We start from the raw sequence: 20,924 nt of genomic DNA, 5'->3' as shown, positions 1-20,924 counted from the left end.
ACCCAAGATAAATAAAAATACACATGAATGTTCTTGGCAGCTTTAGTCCAAATAGTTAAAAACCAGAAACAACCCAAATATCCAACAACTGGTGAATGGAGAAATAAAATGTAGTATATCCATACAATGGAATACTAAACTACTGATATATGCCACAATATGGGTAAGTCTCAAAAACTAAGTGATGTATTTACTGTGATTTGACTAAAAAATAAAAGTATATTTTTTCATATATTCTCATATATATGAATATGGATAAAAATCTTTCAAAGGGTAGTGACAGACTATTGAGAGTGGTTATTACTGGGGAATGGACTTGGAGGGAGTGGTGTGGGAGGTAGAGGTGAGAAAGATTCACTTTTTACTGTATATGGTGGGTAAAATTCTAACATGGACCCCAAGATTGATGGTCCCTCGTGTACCCGCACCTTCTATTTTTTTTGATCAAACACTAATCTAGGTGCTACTATGAAGGGATTGTGTAGATGTAATTAAGGTCACAAATCAGTTAACCTGAGAAAGGGAGATTATCCTGGGTGGGCCTGACCTAATCAGGTGAGCCCTTAAAAAGGACTGGGAGCTTCCAGGTGAAAGAGATTTGAAACCTGAAAGGGATTTGACATTTGGGTTCTCCCGTCTTGTATGAATGACAGAGAGCTATAGCGCAAGGACATAAGAATGTTCTCTAGGAGCTGATAGCAACCAGCCATCAAGAAACTGAATCCTGCCAACAGCCTGAAAGAATTTGGAAGAGGAGCCTCAGATAAGAACCTAGCCAGCCAATATCCTGAGTGAGACCCTGAGCAGAGAAGCCAGCTGTGCTGGCCTGACTTTCTAAGCTACAAAACAATAAGCTAATAAATAGGTGTTATTTTAAGAAGCTAAATTCTGGCAATTTGTTACAGGGCAATAGAAAACTAGTACACTATATTCTTCTCTTTTCTACTTTTTGAATACCTTTTAGTCATGTAAGTATGTTGTCTTTATTATTAAGAGAGAAGAAACACCATGCTTCCCAGTCATGAAAGTATTCAAGAAGATTAGAGTAATACTTGTTAGTTTTTACCTGATAAGCACATGCTTATCAGATAAAAGTCGAACTAAATGATCTATAGAATCCCTTCTAGTTCTAAAGCTATAAGACTTTAGGGTCATGTTAAAAGAAGCTTTTCAAAAATGAAGAAGAGGGGCCAGAGAAAATGAGGATTAAGCAATGACCATTCAGTGGATTAGTCACTAAAGTATTAGTGACTGTGACAGCAGTTTCAGCAGAGCAATGTGTTAGAAAGCAGATAAAGAGTAATTCCAAAGGTCTGCAAGGTGATAAAATAAAGATGGGGCAGACTATTATTACCAAAGAGTGAAAAAAAGATAAAAAGGATGGTAGTTTGGTGGTCAAACTACAATTTATCAAAACCATGGAGCCTTTAGCATGTGTGAAGGAAGAGGGAAAAACAAGAAGAGGCTTAATGAGCACAAAACTAAGAAAATCATTTAATCTTATTGAATTATCCATGCTTGTATTTGTGATTTTTGTTGTTTTTTTTTTTTAAGATTTTATTTATTTATTTGACAGAGAGAGAGAGAGCACAAGCAGGGGGAGCAGCAGAGGGAGAGAGAGAAGCAGGCTCTCCGCTGAGCAGGGAGCCCAATGCAGGGCTCAGTCTCAGGAACCCTGGGATCATGACCTGAGCCAAGGCAGATGCTTAACCTGTATTTGAGATTTTCTACTTAAAGAATCATCAACTCACCTTTCACCAAGTTAAATTTACTCCTCTTTTTAAATATAAATTTTCGTATGAATTACCAAAACACATCCCTCCTATGCAGGCACACTTAGAAGAACCTTTAAGGGCTGATCTCGCACTCAGGAAGGCATCTGACAGGGCCATCCAGCGACTTTCTACACTCTGTCATTAAAGGAGTTCTCTCCATCCACCAAGTTCTGCAAGTATGCCCAGCAAAAGCAGTGCTAGTCTTCCTACTGAATGCTGTGGAAGCAGTTAAGAGTTTTAATTTGCTTCAATGTCCCATAAGAAAGAGACACTGAAAACACTCAATAATTATTCAATCTATTATTGATTTTTAATTTCAATCAACATAAAAGTTAATTTATATTCAAGGTACAAACAAAAGTCTTTCAGGTCTCTGAGTAGTTATTTTGAAATCCAAGAGGTATGCAGAGTACAATATGGATCTATTTAAAAGATATACTCACTTTCTGTTCATCATCAGATACTTGTGAGGACAGACAAGTTGTTTTTGTTGGCATGTGAGACTGACAGAGCTGAAAAAGAAAAAAAAAAAAAATTAAAACAGATATTACTCCAGAAAACCTTATATCTAAATAACGTATCTATGTTAAACAGGAATTCTAATATTATCATTATCACCAAGTTTTGACTTGCAATCTATACAACTGACTCATGCTTAAAACATGGTTTTCCTGCTGGATAAATATATGCAAAAGTAAATAATATATAATATTCAACATATAATTTACAATCAACATACTTACCCAAATATTCAAAAATTCTATAAAAGAGTAAACTCCCATTTACATCCAGGAAGACAAAGAACATTACTTTTACTTAGAAGACTTTACAGTGGGAACCAGAAAAGACCCCGGATAGCCAAAGGAATGTTGAAAAAGAAAACCAAAGCTGGTGGCATCAGAGTTCCACACTTCAAGCCATATTACAAAGCTGTAATCATCAAGACAGTATGGTACTGGCATAAAAACAGACACACAGATCAATGGAACACAATAGAGAACCCAGAAATGGACCCTCAACTCTGTAGTCAACTAATCTTCAACAAGGCAGGAAAGAATATCCAATGGATAAAAGACAGTCTCTTCAACAAATGGTGTTGGGAAAATTAGACCATGACATGCAAAAGAATGAAACTGGACCATTTTCTTACAACATACACAAAAATAAACTCAAAATGGATGAAAAACCTAAATTTGAGACATGAACCCATCAAAATCCTAGAGGAGAACACAGGCAGCAATCTCTTTGACCTAAGCCACACCAACTTCTTATTAGACATGTCTTCAAAGCCAAGGGAAACAAAGCAAAAATATACTGGGACCTCATCAAGATAAAAAGCTTTTGCATAGCAAAGGAAACAGTTCACAAAACTAAAAGGTAACCTATGGAATGGGAGAAGATATTTGCAAATGTCTTATCAGATAAAGGGCTAGTATACAAGATCCATTAAAGAACTTATCAAACTCAACACCCAAAAAAACCAAAAAATCCAGTCAGGAAATGGGCATTAGACATGAACAGATGTTTCTCCAAAGAAGACATAAAAGTGGCCAACAGACACATGAAAAAATGCTCCACATCACTCAGCATCAGGAAAATATAAATCAAAACCACCTGACAGGTGTGAAATACCACCTCACACCAGTCAGAATGGCTAAAATGAACAACTGAGAAAACACCAGATGTTGGCGAGGATGCGGAGAAAGGGGAACCCTCTTACACCGTTGGTGGGAATGCAAACTGGTGCAGCCACTCTGAAAAACAGTATGGAGCTTCCTCAAAAAGCTACAAATAGAGCTACCTTATGACCCAGCAATTACACTACTAGGTATTTATCCAAAGGATACAAACATAGTGATTCAAAGGGGCACATGCACCCCAATATTTATAGCAGCAATGTCCACAATAGCCAAACTATGGGAAGAGCCCAGATGTCTCTCGACAGATGAATGGATAAACAATATATATACACATATACATAAGATGTGATGTGTGTGTATGATGTGTGTATACACATATACACATTGTGGGTATATATATATATATAGACATGGATGGAACTAAAAGGTATTTTGCTAAATGAAGTAAGTCAATCAGAGAAAGACAATTATCATATGATTTCATTCATACTTAGAATTTAAGAAACAAAACAGAGGAGCATGGAGGAGGGAGGGAAAAATAAAATAAGACATAATCAGAGAGGGAGACAAACCATAAGAGACTCTTAACCATAGGAAACAAACTGAGGGTTGATGGAGGGGAGGATGGGGTAACTGGGTGTTGGTCTTTAAGGAGGACACTTGATGGAATGAGCACTGGTTGTTAGAGGCAACTGATGAATCATTAAATTCTACCTCTGAAACTAATAATAAACTATATGTTAATTAAATTGAATTGAAATTAAAAATTAAAAAAAACAAAAGACTTTACAGGATTAAAAAGGGAAAATAAGCTATTTCACTAAAAAAATATTCTAGGAGCCAAGAAGATACTCAAAATTAGGTGTATTCCCCAGAAGCATGCCAGGGTAAATACAAATGTTAATGATCCAATTTCAGTAGAGTTAGGAAAACAGGTATTTAAAAATTTGAACAAGTCCCTTAGTTATCCAATTAAAATAGAAATAATTATCATTTATAGGGTTCCTGTTATATGCCAATCATTATATAGCTCATTAAGTACATATTCTTATTTAAGTACATTTCTTATTTTCTGAGCTATACATATTCTCATTCTGACAGCCTACATGAGAAAATTAGGATTCTGAAAGGTTAAAGAACATACCCCAAATCATAAAAGCCAATAAGCTGTAGACACAGGTCTGATCTGCCTGCAAAGCTGATGTTCCTTCCACTACTGTCCCAAGCTACAAACCAAACAAATATTCACTGTTTGCAACAGTGAGGAATGGGGGAAGAGAAGTAAAAGAGAAGTGGGAATTTCAAAGCAATGCTGCCTCAAAAGTTGCTATGCTACTTTTCAGTGCAGGACAAGATACTAAGGAAATGTGGCATTTTTTAAAAAGTAGCATTCATATGCATGTAGTAAGAAAAATGTAAACAGTGCCAGTAAGAAAACAGTGCAAAATAAGTTCCTCTCCTACCCTTGATTTACTAGTACCTCAGCAGACCTATGTATCCTTTGCAGAGACAGACCATGCATGTATGAGTGTATGTGAATATGCAGGTGTCTTAATTTATAAAAATGGTAGTGGCCTATTGCTCTGCATTGTGATGTTTCCCCTTAATCTCTCACGGAGACTGTTTCACTGTTATGCAGATCTACTTCATTCCTTCAGTAGTATAGTATTGTTTTATATATGACAATATATGTGGATCTCTATCTTTATTTAAGCAGTCCCTAGTCTTTAATTACAATAAACTATGCTTCAATGAACAGCTTTGACCACATGTATGATGAAAGGGAGAACCTTACCACTGCAGCAAGAGAGTAGTGCTTTTGGCACCTTCAAGTGCTCCCCCACCATACACACACACATACTGGGATTGTGAATGCAATCTCACAGATACACAGGTATGTATCATGACTGGATTTTATAGAATACTAACAACAATCTCCCTCTGTACATTCTGGGAAATATAATCTATTGAAGCTGGCCTTGTGACTTAATCACTACATATACAGTGTTTCCAAATCCTGAGTACCTAACTGAACACATTGTTTCAACATGAAATGACTCTTGTCAATTGGAAGATGTCCTTTATATAAAGCACACAACAAAAATTCTGTGATGAACACTTACGTACTGGCTGTATTTTCACAATTTAAAAAAGTGAAAAATACATAAGCACATCAAATTGGCTTAAGATTTTGTTTTTTGTTTTTAACTATATATACTTCACCTTACTCCCCCCAGCCAGCTCCCTTGCCCCCAGTCATTGTCTGACATGTAGGCAGTAGCTCATGTCCCTCTCCTATGCCAGAAGAGAAAAGTGAGAGCTAAGGGAAAAGAGCAGTGGTAGTTATGGAAATGTGGAGAAAGAGATCATTACAGGCCAGAGCAGTTTTCAGAGAAGACAATGATATTGCAACGAGTCAGGAAAAATGGCATATATAGCAAGAGAGAAGGTGGCATTTAGGGTAGAAAAAAAAATCCCTGAGTACCAGAGGGAGGTAGAATTTAGTATTTGGAGAAAGAAAATAGTGAATATAAGAGTTTGGTGGGGGGAAAAAAAAGTTCATTGGTCTCCTGCTGTAGTTATGAATGAGGTTATAAATGAGGCTGAGAAACGATTAGGTACAACAGATGAGTAGCTGATTGAGGAATTTTGAAGCGTCCATCTCAAGAGTCTGAAAATAACTGTTTGGGGGCCCTGTTCAGAGCCTTGCCTTAGATAAACTGAGTAAGACAGTAGAACACTCCATGCCTAGTGCTACTTCCTGATGTCAAAAAAATTATGGTTAAGAAAGTAGCTTCACAGTTTTAATATAATGACTAGCATATTTTTGTTAAATACTTGCTTAGTAAGCAATTTGGTTGATAGGTAAAATTTGCTTACAGGCGCCTGGGTGGCTCAGTTGTTAAGCATCTGCCTTTGGCTCAGGTCCCAGGGTAGGGCTCCCTGCTCAGTGGGAAGCCTGCTTCTCCCTCTCCCACTCCCCCAGCTTGTATTCCCTCTCTCGCTGTGTCTCTCTGTCAAATAAATAAATAAAATCTTAAAAAAAAAAAAAAAATTGCTTAAGAAACAGGATAGGTTTTGTATTAGTTCATCAATAAATTTTGACTAATAAAACCTAGGTTATATTTCTGTCATTTATATATGTTCATTTCAAAGATCTGCTTTTGATTGTTCATTTCCTGTGTTTCTGAATACCTGCCAAAAAAAGTCTACTTAATATCTCTGTGGATAAATGTTTTGATCAGGAAGTATGAATGAGTCACATAGAAGTATTAAAAATAGTTGTTTTTAATTTTTCCCCTGCCACTACCTGACTAGTCGAATTTCCAAAACAAGTTTTAGAATAAAGTTTTTAACAAATTAACAAGACATTATTGAAGGTAAAATAACAAGGGGACAAGAGCTGACCAAGTCCCTCTAGTGGCAAACCCTAAATTAAAAAAAAAAAAAAAATTGGAAGTGGAATTCCAGTCTGCAATATCAATGATCACTTACTATGTGCAAATCACTGTGCCTGGTACTGGGGTCTCAGGAGGAGTAAGACAGAGCCCTTGATCTTAAGAACCTGCCTCAGAGAAACACAAAGTCATTGATCAATCTCATTCCAAGGAAGACTAACAAAATCACCACCTACACTTGATTACTGTTTGCTTTTTCTATAGTTTTTACTTTATTTTAAATACATATACACATCATACACAAACATATATATATTTAAATCTATACACACACTACCTACAGGGGAAAAAAAAATACAGTACCTTTAACTCCTGGCAAACTCTAACACACTTTTCTTAAGTTGTAATATATAATGAATCATAGATAAAAGTGCCATAACATTTTGGGGTAGCTGGAGGAAGAGATGGGTGCTCTACTTTCTACAAAATTTCAGTTTGGGGGGTATGGGAAATACAACATAGGTGGCACACAATTTGTTCTGGGGTCCTTTGGGAGACATACAGTAGATGACCTTTTTCCTATCAGCCAATTATGGGAAACATTTGGTGATTCCTTCACAATAGGACCTCAGATAACAAGTTTCCTTACTTGTAAACATTCTTGAAACTGCCCCTCTCTCTAGGTATAACAATGAGCCTTAGAGGAACAGAAATGTGACTTGGCTTTACCATAGTTTCATTTTAACTTTACTGTCCCACAATTTTTTTCTTTATAAAATTAATCCAAGAAATAGAACCAAAGTTTCCAAATTGTTCCCTGCTGTTCCCTAGAGTTAAAAGGCGGGGGGGGGGGGGGGGGGGGGGAAGTAAGAGAATGAAAGCAGAGAGGGTCAAAATAATTACCTGGGTCTATTTTATGGGTTTCAAGATGACAGAGTTCTTTGGCTTAAAATAGTATTTTGAAAGATTCCACAAACTCATTATTTAAAATCATTTTATTAACTCTTCAGGTTAAGGAAACTTTAAAATAAAGAGTCTTGATCTAAACTTTTACTAAAAACAAGTAGTAACATTACCTGATTCTAGAAGTGGATGGTAATTACAACCCAGGGAAAAAAAGAAAGAATTCAACTGAAACCAGTAAGACTGGATAGTGTTAAGGCAAAGCAACACAGCAGCCTCCTGTGTCCTGCCTGGATCTCCCCCAGGGCAGTCTCAGTTTAGGGCAGCTTGGGAGAGCCAAAGTCCCATCAAAATATCACCTCAATGTTACCATCATCTCCAATAAATATAAAAATTAGAGGATAACTACAAAGTCTAATATTCAGCCTCAAAAGATCAGGACATGGAAATTCTTTTTTTTTTTTTTTTTTTTTTTTAAAGATTTTATTTATTTATTTGACAGAGAGAGAGATAGCGAGAGCAGGAACACAAGCAGGGGGAGTGGGAGAGGGAGAAGCAGGCTTCCTGCCGAGCAGGGAGCCCGATGTGGGACTCGATCCCAGGACCCTGGGATCATGACCTGAGCCGAAGGCAGACGCTTAACGACTGAGCCACCCAGGCGCCCAGGACATGGAAATTCTTGAGAGTGGTTCATGTACTAAAGAGTTAGGGGTATCAAGCTTAACAAAAGCTTACAGTAATAGAAGGCTGCTTAAAATAATAAATGCAATTTATTTTGAAATTATTTTGAAATTACTTTCCTCCCTTTAATTAGAAATGGGAGTATTTTGTTTATTATAGGGAAAAATACCATTTCTAATTGTGTCACTGCAACGAACATCCCTCTTGTGGTACACTACTTAGATCTCCCGTCTAGCAAGAACTTGCCCTTTGATTACAAAGAATGAAGCTGGCTGACAGCCTCCAGCTGCGGAGCCTTCAGGATCTGCACAGTATTCCACCGGAGACCATTCCTCCCTGGCAGCCCCTAGCCCAGGACTGAGCACAGTGAGGGTGTCAGGGCCTGGCCCCTTCTGTGCTAGGTGGGCAGCCCTAACAGTCAGTCAGAGAGCTCTCTACTGGGTTGGCCCAGACTCTGCCAGACCTGCATGCCCTCTGAGGCTCTCTCCACCAGGTTCTAGCTTCCCAGCTTCTTATCACAGCTATCTCCAACTGCATCAGAGCTTGAAGGCTTTTCCTTTGCAGTCCTGCTTCCTCCCCCTTTCTCTTTCATACGCATTACCTCCCCTCCCTACCTCCTACCCCCAATCTACCTCTAACACTCCTAACTTCAGCATCTGCTTCCTGGAGGATCCAAAGGGACATACCTGTATAAGCATCAATCATTCTGTACGTTTGATAATTTCCTCATGATAAATTCCTAGAATATAATTACTGGTCAAAGGTATGAACATATTGCCAAACTGCCCCTCAAAAAGGCTATACCTGTTCACATTTAGTATGTTCAAAAAAACCCCCCAAAAACCAAAAAACAAAATTTGTATGTTCATTTCATTATGTAGTCATCAATTCAGGATATTAACACTTTTTAAGTGTCTGTCAATTTGATAGGCAAACACTGACATCTTAATTTGATATCCAGTATTTCGAACATTTTTTTCAGCATATTTTCATAAGTCGTCAGTTCATGTTTTCCCCCATTTGCCTATCAGGGTATCCCTTTTTTGCTCCTCTTATTTACAAAAGCTGTTGGATATAACTCTGTGCTTGTCATGTGTATTACAAATATCTTCTCCTGATCTGTCACTGACCTTTTCAATTTTCATAGAGCCTAATCTATCAATCCTTTCCTTTATGGTTTCTTCCATAAATGTAAAGATTAAAAAATCTTTTCACACCCTGAGGCTTAAAAAAAATGCATCTAAATTTTTTCCAAGTTCTTTTAGGGTTTCATGTCTTACACATAAGTTTTCAAGCCTTCTAAAAATTACCTTCTAGCACTGTGTGAGTCAAGGCAATCTGACTTTTTCCCAACATCCTTAGCCTACTTCTCCATAAAGGGACAGCAAAGTATATTCAAACATCCATAGTCTGTTTTAGGGAAATGAATCCCCAGGGAAAAATTAAGAATTGCATGAATGGACTAAAGAGGCCAATCTGACACAGTGAGGAGAAATTACTGAAGGACTAGGGCTGCCTAGCAAGAGTGGAAGGATTCAGCTACTGCCCCCCACCCCGTGGGGGGGTTTAAACAGTTACATAGTGATCAACTAGGCAAACAGTAGAGCCAATTCCTGCACTGAGTGGGAAGCAAAAATAATGATCTTCTAAGGTCTCTTTCAACTCAATTTTATGACTGCATAGCTATGAGCGAGCAATGAGGAAAAAGTATGTGATGTGTTGGAGAATGAAGAATGAGTCATGGAAACTGCATGCTCAGACAAAGGGAAGTAAGGAAAGGCACAACAAAACTGCTAGTTGATGTGAAAAGACTTCTTGGAACTGTATCTCAAGGCTTACTTAAATGAAAAGTAGACAGCTTGAATTCCTGGGAGAGGGAGTATGTTCCATGCAGACTAGGTGATAAAAAAGCCAATCAAATTTTAAGTCATTTATTTAACCCAGAAAAAGCAAATGGGAAAAGGAGCTGAAAAAGGGGGGAAGGCAGAAGAAACTCATTAAAAAGACTTAGAATCGACAAGGAATACCTGAGGAAAAAAGAATACTGAGGAATCAGTGTGAAGACTATCAATACACAACTGCTTTTTATTTGTTCCACAAATACACACAATACTTAACTAAAAGGCCTTCCATTTCCAGGACAGAATAACAAACGCCAGGCACTGAGGATCAAAAATGAATAAGTCAAATATCCCTGCAATTTAAATTTTAGTACAGTGAGAAAACAGTCTTTCAACTTATGGACAGGACACAACAGTAGCTCAGGGTATAATGAACCCTGCATGGTCAGAGAAGACACTGCCAAGAAAAGGCTTGAGCAAAGACTTGAAAGAGAAATACAAATATTCCTAGCAAATGGGAAAAGAAAGTAGAGGAACTGATGTGTGCAAAACATGCAAGTATACTTGGAATGGTTGGAAAACAGCAGCTGGAATGGTTGGAAAACAACAGTAAGCTCATTATCATTTAAGCCTAAAGAGGCTTAAGGTTAAGTGCAAGGAGGACACAAAAGGTGAGCCTGGACAAGGCAACAGGGGGCTGGACATCCACTCTGCCTTAGAGTGAAGCCCTGCCCACCTTCAAGTGTCTTGACCTAAGGTAATTTGGTAGATATTACTGTGAGGCAGGAAAGAAATGAGATAAATCAGCACAGGTTTGATGAAATTTTGGAAATACTGAGTTTAAGGTTCTCATGGGCACTCTGGATCCCTCACAGAGAGTCTAATCACCCAAATCTTTAGTCAAGTATATAATTAATCTAGGGTAATTTTTACATGATTATTAAAAATACAGTGGTAATTCCCATTTCTCTTGAAGTTTCCACTGATTCTCTAAGACTGGAATTCATCCATATTGGTAATTCTACATTTTAGAGCACTAAAAACTTAGCCTAAGTCACTTAGCCAGTCAGGCTTACTTTTTAGACTGAACATAGTTAATGCTGTATTACTACTAACAGGCTGCAGTTTAGAAGGTAGTTTCCATTTTTATAAGTCAGAAAAAGAAATGTTTAAAAAAAAAGGGAAAAGTTGCATATAAGTCTACATTGAAATACTGACTATGGGCAATATTATTACAAAAATTGGAAGCAATAATTATGAAAATTAAGAGAAATGATATGATATGATATTAAGTGGCAAAATAAGAATTTAAGACTGTACTGACACCATGGTTACAAGTTATTTACGCATATGAACAAGCATATACGGAGTCTGAGTCTTTTTTTCTTGATATCCATTAATATTATCACTTAAGTGAATTTTTTTTTAAGATTTTATTTATTTATTTGACAGAGAGAGAGGCAGCGAGAGAGGGAACATAAGCAGGGGGAGTGGGAGAGGGAGAAGCAGGCTTCCCGCTGAGCAGGGAGCCCGATTCGGGGCTCAATCCCAAGACCCCAGGATCATGACCTGAGTCGAAGACAGACGCTTAACGACTGAGCCACCCAGGCGCCCCTTCACTTATGTGAATTTAACAAAGACTAAAAGAAAAAAAGAAGTAAGTATTTTTCAAATATCTATAAAAATGCATTTATTCAACAGGTATGTATTGAGTGACTACTATGTTCGAGGAACTGTCCTAGGTACAGGGGAAGTATAACTTAACAGAATAGAAAAAAGTCCTGGCCATCAGGAAGCTTCCATTCCAGTTAGGGGAAGACAGGCATAAAGCATATGCTATGATAATAGGTTCCACACTACAAGGGGTGTCCATTAATGACAGTAAACCTTGAAACAAAGCTCCCACAAATCCTCTCTGGGAAGTTTGGTCACATGTAAAATTGGTAAAATATTACTATATTCTGACTAAATTAACAAATACATAGGAAGGCTTAATCCATCTTAACCTAAGAAAAGCAATGGGAGGAACTCTGGGGAACTGTGGAACAAGACACAAGCAATAAATAGGTGAAAATTTTTATTATTCCTCTTTCATCTATACTGACAAAGAGGAATATCATGCTGTGATGATGCCCTGTTCCCTCTGTAGGGCAATCCTTTTGCCCTGGGCCATACTGTCCTTTGGTACCATGGCTCTCTAAGGCTCTACAGGATTTGACCACCATCTATCTCTATCTCTCCAGCTTCACCTTGTTCTTGATGCCCCCACTTCGGGCATGTTTTCAGACATGCCAAAGCCCCACCCCACCACAGGTAGGCCCTTTGCAACGGTCATTCCCTCTGCCTGGATACCTTTTCCATCCTCAGTCCAATATAAAAGTTCCTCCTTTCAAGGAGCTTAGTGAAGAGGAGACAGTTAAAGAGGAAAGCAGAGTGTGGTCAATGTTATGAAGGGAAGAGAGTGATGTGATCCAGAGCAGTCAAAGCACAAAGGGGGAGAGGGGGAGATTTCCAACAAGGTGCAAATACAGTTCAATGGAGAAAGGCAAGTCTTTTTAAAAAATGGTGCTGGAACAATTGGGACTCCCATATGGAAAAAAAAAAAAAAAAAAAGGAACCTTGTACTATATACAAAAATTACCTCAAAATAGATTGTAGACCTAAAACTTTGTGTCCTTAGGTTAGACAAAAATTTCTTAGCTACAACACCAAAAGCGTGAGCCATAAAGAAAAAATGATAAATTGAACCTAACAAACTAAAAAACATCTGCTCTTCAAAACACACTGTTAAGAGAATGAAAACACAAGACACATACTTTGACAACACATTTGTAAGTCATTTATCTCATAAAGGACTTATATGAGAAATACATATATATTTAAAACTTGTACAACTCAATAATTACACAATAACTTAACTTAAAAAAGTTTTAAGAACATGACAAGATGCTTAACATCATCAGTCATAAGGTAAAGCCAAATAAATCACGAGATATCACTACATACCTATCAAAATGACTTTTTAAAAAACTGACAACACCAGTAAAGATGCAGAGCAACAAGGGCTCTCAGTCAGTATTGGTGGGAATACAAATTGGTACAAACATTTTGGAAAACAGTTTGACAGTTTCTTAAATTAAATAAACACTTACCATTCCACTCAGCAATCTTACTCCTAGATATCAACCCAGATGAAATAAAAAATTATATTCATATAAAAACCTGTATGTGAATGTAACTAGTAACTTCATTCAAAACTGTTAAAACTGGAAACAGCCCAAATGTTCCTCAAATGGAGAAAGAATGAACAAACTCAACTGTTAACACATCCATACAATGGGCTAATACTCAGCAATAAAAAGGAACATGCAACAACAGGGACAAATCTCAGAAGTATTACATTCAGTGAAAGAAGCCAGCTCAAAAGCTATGGTAATTCCATACATAGGACACTCTGGTAAAGGCAAAACAATTGGGGCAGAAAACTGATCAGTGATTGTCAGAGATCAGGAGAAAGACTATAAAGAAGCACAAAGGAATAGGGGGTTGGACAGTGATAGAACTGTTCTATATCTTTGATTATGGTTATGGTTACACAACTGCTTGTGTTCATCAAAACTCATGGAACTTTATACTAAAAAAAGGGTAAATTTCACTACACATATATTATACCTCAACAAAAAAACTTAATTCATGAAGCTATAACAAAATTTGCTAACTAAACATAAGTAATCAATACATGGGAAAGCAGTAGCTAACGAAAACTTAGAACATCTGAGGATAAACTAATTAAGACAACATATTTGTAAGCAGCAATAAAAAAGTAAATATACACCAAAATAAGCAAATGCAAAAGGAGATTAAAATATTTTCTCCAACTGTTCAAATTACAATTCAGCATTAGGTTCTTTTGGCTCTCAGAATTATGTGGAAACTGTAAATTTTATTTCTTTTCTATACAACAGAATCTCTGTTACTATATGACAAGCAGCCTATCTTCTCCCAAAAGAGAGAGCCCTAGAAATGATCCCAATGGTCCATGTCACAGCAGAGAAGAGTTAACATGACATCAGTATAAACGTATGGCTTAAGAAGGCTGTTAGAATTAACTGCTTATGGTGGCAACAGATGCAAACTGCTGGAGCACAAAGTAACTGCCAAAGCCCTGTATGAGGGTCTGGGACAAGGAGGTACAATGAAAACATGAACAAAACAAGATTTCTCTGGGGGCGCCTGGGTGGCTCAGTCGGTTGGGCGTCTGCCTTTGGCTCAGGTCATGATCCTGGAGTCCTGGGATTGAGCTTTGCATAGGGCTCCCTGCTACCCTCTGCCCCTCACCCCACTTGTGTTCCCTCTCACTCTCTCTGCCTCTCTCTCAAGTGAGTAAATAAAACCTTTAAAAAAAAAAAAGATTTCTCAGTAAAATTTAAGAAAGTTAACCCTCATCCCCCCAAAATGGAATAACAGTATTGAGCTCCTGGGGTTAGGAGGATAAATGTGATAATACAACCTAAGTACTTGTCACAGGGAAAGCACCTTAGCATTTGGTAACATTCAATTATCCCGGTGGATATACTCAAAGCAGCAAAGGAGAAATCCATATAAAAATATATCTTGAGAAAAAAAAAAAAATATATATATCTTGAGGGGCACCTGGGTGGCTCAGTCGGTTAAGCGTCTGACTCTTGGTTTCTGCTCAGGTCATGATCTCAGGGTCATGGGATCCAGGCCTGAGCCCAACTGGGCTCCACGCTCAGCACAGAGTATGTGCTTGAGAGTCTCTCTCCCTCTGCCCCTCCTGCTCATGCTCTCTCTCTCTGGCAAATAAATAAATAAATCTTTAGGAAAAAAAATGTAAAAACACATCTTGAATACTTTAATGTTTGCAAAGATCTTTAGAGATTATTAGACCACTAAAAGAAGTAAAAATATGTCCAAAGAAGTTGAAAGTGATGGCTAAAGTTCCCTTTAGTTTTTTACAACTATACCTAAAAAAATTTAAAGGGAATTTTTTCATGATTAGTAAATACAATTAAAAGGCATCTCGTGTTATTTTAAGATTGAGTATACAGACTGAGTCTGAGATATTGAATCTTCTTCCTACCTAAAATATACAGCCAGTTCTTCTAATCTATAGCCATCTCTTCTTTAGCTCAATATTGAACTTTTGCAAAGTCTTCACTATATAACTTAAAACTAGTACAAATCATAATCTTACAAATAGGTTGTATTTTCCAAAAGTTCATTTTAGTAATAAGCTTCTTGAATTTAGAATACAGTTTCCATAGAAACAATATTATAAATGGAGTTCAGGTCCTGAGTAGGTTCACAAATGCCTCATTTATTTACCTATGATACACAATTTACAGCCCGAGGGTGCCTGGGTGGCTCAGTTGGTTGAGCAGCTGCCTTCAGCTCAGGTCATGATCCTGGAGTCCCGGGATCGAGTCCCGCATCAGGCTCCCTGCTCAGCAGGGAGTCTGCTTCTCCCTCTGACCCTCCCCCCTCTCATGTGCTCTCTCTCTCCTCTCATCCTCTCTCAAATAAATAAATAAAATCTTTAAAAAAAAAAAAAAAAAAAAAAACAATTTACAGCCCGAGACTAAGTTTTCAAATCCAGCAGCTAACTAAGAAGAAAGCATATTTGCTGCCCTCTTCCTAGAAAGACCAACTCTAGGTCATGCATTTGTAGTGGAGATATTACCTAACCCACAGAAAGGTGGTAGAAATCAGCCCTTGGGGCATGAAAAACCCCAAAGTCAATGGTTTGTAGCCCTCCTAAGCTCAACCTACCTAAAAGAATTATTCTTTGGTATTGAATTCCTCTTATCAGGGAGAACTTAAAGTTATTCAATTAACTAGATTAATTTTAAAAGACTGATTAAATCTCTTATTAACAAAATTTGATTTAAATTTAATTTTTCACCTTAAGGGGCAGTAACGAAAATAAAAGGTTGAGAACTACTACTCTAGGTAAACCTTGAGACAGGACATGTTTGCCATTTTGTCTTTTCCCACCTTGCTTTTGCAGCGCTCTCCCATGCTGTCTTTCCCACTCCAGTCTCTTCCCCCAATCTGGCCCTAAATCAAAACTGCCCACCTGTATTCACTCCTAATGGATTCCCTTTCTGGACTCCCAAAACCTCACTAGGTGTTAGGAAAGTGACCCACTGACTTTCCAGAGCTAGCTATACTTACCCACTGACTTCCCAGAGCTAGCTATACTTTCACAAGAGAATAAGTGGATTTCATGCAGTATAAATGGGAAAATGCTGAAGATCATACTGGAGGTGGGGGATAATTCAATGTCTTTGTTTTTGAAGCCCTGACTCACTGCTCTGCCTACTGAGCAGTACTAGCTGTGAATTTGTCAAAGAGGACAATTTCTCATCCACATATACAGGAGCACCCTAGTTAACAACACCTCTTAAAACAAAACTCCTTTATAACAAAGACATCTTTTGATTTTCAAAAATCATTCAAGCAATTCTGGCTTAATCCACAGCTCAAGGTAATGTTCCAGCTATAGAGTATACATACAACTAGGCAAAATATTGCTGTGCACAACTTATATTTGTCTATGAAAAAAACAGCATACAGGGGCACCTGGGTGGCTCAGTCGTTAAGCGTCTGCCTTCGGCTCAGGTCATGATCCCAGGGTCCTGGGATCCAGCTCCACATAGGGCTCCTTGCTCAGCGGGAAGTCTGCTTCTCCCTCCCCCACTCCCCCTGTTTGTGTTCCCTCTCTCGCTGTCTCTCTGTCAAAAAATAAATAAAATCTTAAAAAAAAAAAAACCAGCATACAGATGACTCACAAAATATCTTTCTACACATATAAGGCTAACCAGAACAACAGGACTCCTTAGTGTCTCTATAAGTATAGCCCACACAGAGAGTAGGATAAACTTGACCTGATTCTTAAGAGGAGAGGGGAAAGGAGATCAGAGATGTCTGATGATTCTCCCATCTTCTCTTTGGTAAACCCCTTGGTCATGTGACACTAGGCTGCTTAAAACTAGCTTGAAGGGGCTGAGGCACCCATCATACCTGGCAAGGACCTGCAGGGCTGGGTCATCCTGGTCTCACCCCACACCCAAATCTCAAACACAACTGTCTCTTCTCCTTTCCCCTAACCATAGCCCCTTCTTCTTCCTATGTATATATTACTTTGTTCAACATACAGCATCATTTTAGTTTATATTTCAATTTAATATATTACTCTGGTCTGACATCCCAGCAAATAACCCTAGGCCTCCTATATAATTTCTACCTCTGGTCATAAGGATTTTGGAACACAACTTTTGTTAATGAAATGATTACTACGCAATCTCCACTATACTGCTGTATACTTTTCTGTCAGTTGTCTCAGGCCTAGACATCAGAGTATGTAGGATTCTTTAAATGGAAAAAGAGGTGGGACAGCCTTAAATGGAACATGGCTGAGAGGGTCTATCTTTATCCCTCTCCTCTAACAGAGACTCTATAGCCTTAGCTCTCCCCTATTCTTATCAGAGAAACTACCACTTTCTCTCACTTGAGTCTCCAAGCATCTTCCCTTGTAACAGAAAGAAGTGGGAGTGAAATTCTAAAGCCTAGGGTCATTCTCCTCAGTTTATATATCCCCAAGGGTGAATTTCAAAAATCTTTCACATGCTGTTTGAATTTACCTTCCTTTCTAGTCTCAATACCCAGTGCACTTTTTAAAATTTGGCCTGACAATTTATTTACTCCATAATTTAAAACTGTCTAGTGCCTGAAAAAAACAGACTGAAAGAAATCTGAAAATTCTAGAATTCCCAATGTAGTCAATTCATGGTTACTGAGACAATATGATAACCATGTTTCTCCAAACACAAGGTCTAAAGGGATCATGGTACTTAGAAAGATAACTGGCACTGTTGCAGAAAATCCAGGACTCAAGACTTTTCTAACTAGGTAAAACTGTAATCACACGCCTTCATTCGTCTATGATAATAAGGTTTGTAGGTAGCCAAAGGGAAACCTATACATTTGATGCGACATTATTTAAGCAAAGCAAACAAGGAAAAGGGGGGTGCCAAAATATATAAGGTTGGCAAACAAAATTCACCCTCAAAATGTCATGTTCTGGAATGAACTGTTTCAGCTAAATCCTCAGTGAAAAATCTCAAGACTTGCTGAGAAATACAAAGAAAGCAGTTAATTTCAAATTAGTTTAACTGCCAAAGACAAAATTTCAAAGATGGGAAGAATATTGGAACAAAATATGCATATTTACTAAAAGTAATACTAACAAAGTCTAAGTGCTATGTCCCAGTCTACAAAATCATATTTATTTTTAAGGTATTTAAAATGAGTTTTTCATCTTTTATTTATGTTATTGAGACTATAAGAAATGTGATTCCTATTTCCATGATCTTCAAATCAGTAGTGGATACAAATATTACAAGGTGTTAAATAAATTTTTGAAATAAAGCATCAAACTTCCTTCCAGATATGAGAAGAAAGTGTAAAATCAAACTTCTGAGAGAGCTTTGAAAATCAGGTATTTTGTATTAGAAGTACTTAAAATCTTAAGCAGAGAAAATCAGATTTAATACGGTTAAAAATGGGGGTTGATACATATTCCTGAAGAGAGGAAATCTATTCTGTAGTAAAATATAAAATTTTAAAAGTACTGTCCTTCCTCTTCTCCCACACACTAAATTAAATACATACATATATACATACATACATACGTACATACCAATACAAATAGGTAGTCTGGGACTTTGTTAGGATCAAAACCGGTCTGGGAATGCCTAAAAGGTATGACATTATCTGTGTCCAGCCTGGTGGAAGGTGGAGCTTCATGAAAGCATAAATGCAGACCAAGAAATAGCTCCTGGCTGCCTGTAAGAATTTATAATTTCTGCATTTAACATTCAACAAGAATAAAATGATTCAAGGTGAACTTATTTTCCATATAAAGAATAATCAACATCTGTCCTCAACAATATATAATCATGGCTATGAAGGATACAAAGAATATTAAAGGTTGCTCTTCCTGAAAACAGATCATGAGGGGGAAAATGCAAGGCTCATTAAAACTTAATTGATGCAAAAAGTTAAGTAACAATACAAAACATAAGTTAGGAGGTATTACAAAGTAGCATATGACTAAGTGGCAAATGAGCAGTATGACAGATTTCAAGGGTTAGGATTCTCTGGGAAAGCTTCAGAGAAGGTGGGACAGGAACCTGGTCTTTCATTATCCTATAATGATTATAGGATCTGGATCAGTGGGAAAAAAAGGATGTTTCTCCAGATGGAGAAATGGAAATACACAAGGCACTGAGGTGGTAATTAATTCCAGGACATGAAAGTAGAAAATTAAGAATCACAACTTCAAAACAGAAAATAAAACAAATGAGGAAAGCCTCTAAGATACATTCTCTTCACTGAAGGATAACTAAAAAAGAAACATAAAAGAGTTCAGAAGCATTACAGCTGAAAGAAGAAATCACAAATGCAGATAAAAGTTGAAAAAATTCAGACACCATTTAAAAGTTTTGGTAAGGATAATCTGGAAAAGCGGGAAATTCCAAGTGCTTTTCTCAGGAGAAAGGAAAAGATAGTCAATGTTATTTCAAGATCTACTATTGCAGTCAGCAATAAATAACTATACAGTCAAGATCTCTTGAATCATAACACTTATGCAATTACTAATAAGGGACAATGCTGGAGCAGTGGCAGAAACAATATGGCCAAGAGCAGATAAATTTAACAACTGGGAAGGAATGGATCACCAAACAACCCATTACCACAGTTCATCCAATAAGAAATAATATTAATAGCCACATAACTACTAAGGAAATAAAATCTGTAATTTTAAAACTCTAAAAAAGAAACCTCCAGGCCCAAATGGTTTCACTGAAGAAGGCTATCAAACATTTAAAAAAGAATTAACACCAATTCTACACACTCTCTTCTAGAAAAAGAAAAGGAGGGAACACTTCCCAATTAATGTTATGAAGCTATTATTACTCTAATACCAGACCAAGACAATACAAAAAACCTACAGGCCAATATCCCTCATGAACTGATAGAAATCTACAAAAAAATCTGCCTCTGTGATGAAAGACTGAATGCTTTCCCCTCAACATCACAAACAAAGCAAGAACATCTATTCTTACCACTCTTTTTCAAATAATGCTACAAGTCCTAAGCAGCACAAATAAGGCAGCAAGAAAAGACAGATTGGAAAGAAAGAAATAAAACTGTCTCTATGTGCAAATGACACGATTTTCTATGAAGACCATCCCAAGGAATCCACTAGGAATCCCAATTTCAAGAATGAATGAATTCAGCAAGGTCAAAGGACACAAGATAAATATACAAAAATAAACTGTATTTCTATATGTTAACAATGAATATGGGGATGATAAAATTAAAAATGTAATTTACAATTGCTTAAAAAAATGAAATGGGTGTAAATCGAACATGCAAGACTTGTATGCTGAAAACTACATAATGCTGATGAAAGAAATGAAAGAAAATATAAAGAAATGGGGAGAGACACCATGTCTGTAAGTTGGAAGACTCAACATACTAGAGATTTCAATTCTCCCTAAATTGATACAGATTTAATGTAATCCCTATAAAATCCTAGCAAAATTCTTTGTAGATATTGACAAGACTATTCTAAAATTTATAATGAAAGGCAAA

The 20,924-nt window shown here is 37.2% G+C and overlaps 1 protein-coding gene across 8 annotated transcripts in view; it reads right to left on the bottom strand.

Moving 5' to 3' along the window:
• SEPTIN10 (septin 10) overlaps window positions 1-20,924 on the bottom strand; it is a 74,996-nt gene that overhangs the window by 49,892 nt on the left and 4,180 nt on the right. For 6 of the 8 annotated variants that reach the window (XM_078056671.1, XM_078056675.1, XM_036110335.2 and 3 more), the window contains exon 2: window positions 2,219-2,287. In XM_078056671.1, the coding sequence (XP_077912797.1) occupies window positions 2,219-2,287 (69 nt within the window). Of the gene's footprint in view, window positions 1-1,751; window positions 1,890-2,218; window positions 2,288-6,910; window positions 6,981-20,924 lie in introns of those variants that run through there. The other 2 variants (XM_078056672.1, XM_078056674.1) reach the window with 2 other exon arrangements.

The sequence above is a fragment of the Halichoerus grypus genome, chromosome 10 (assembly GCF_964656455.1).
Source record: "Halichoerus grypus chromosome 10, mHalGry1.hap1.1, whole genome shotgun sequence".
Taxonomy (NCBI): domain Eukaryota; kingdom Metazoa; phylum Chordata; class Mammalia; order Carnivora; family Phocidae; genus Halichoerus; species Halichoerus grypus.
The sequence above is the reverse complement of the archived record's forward strand: the minus strand, read 5'-3'. Positions and strand labels throughout refer to the sequence as shown.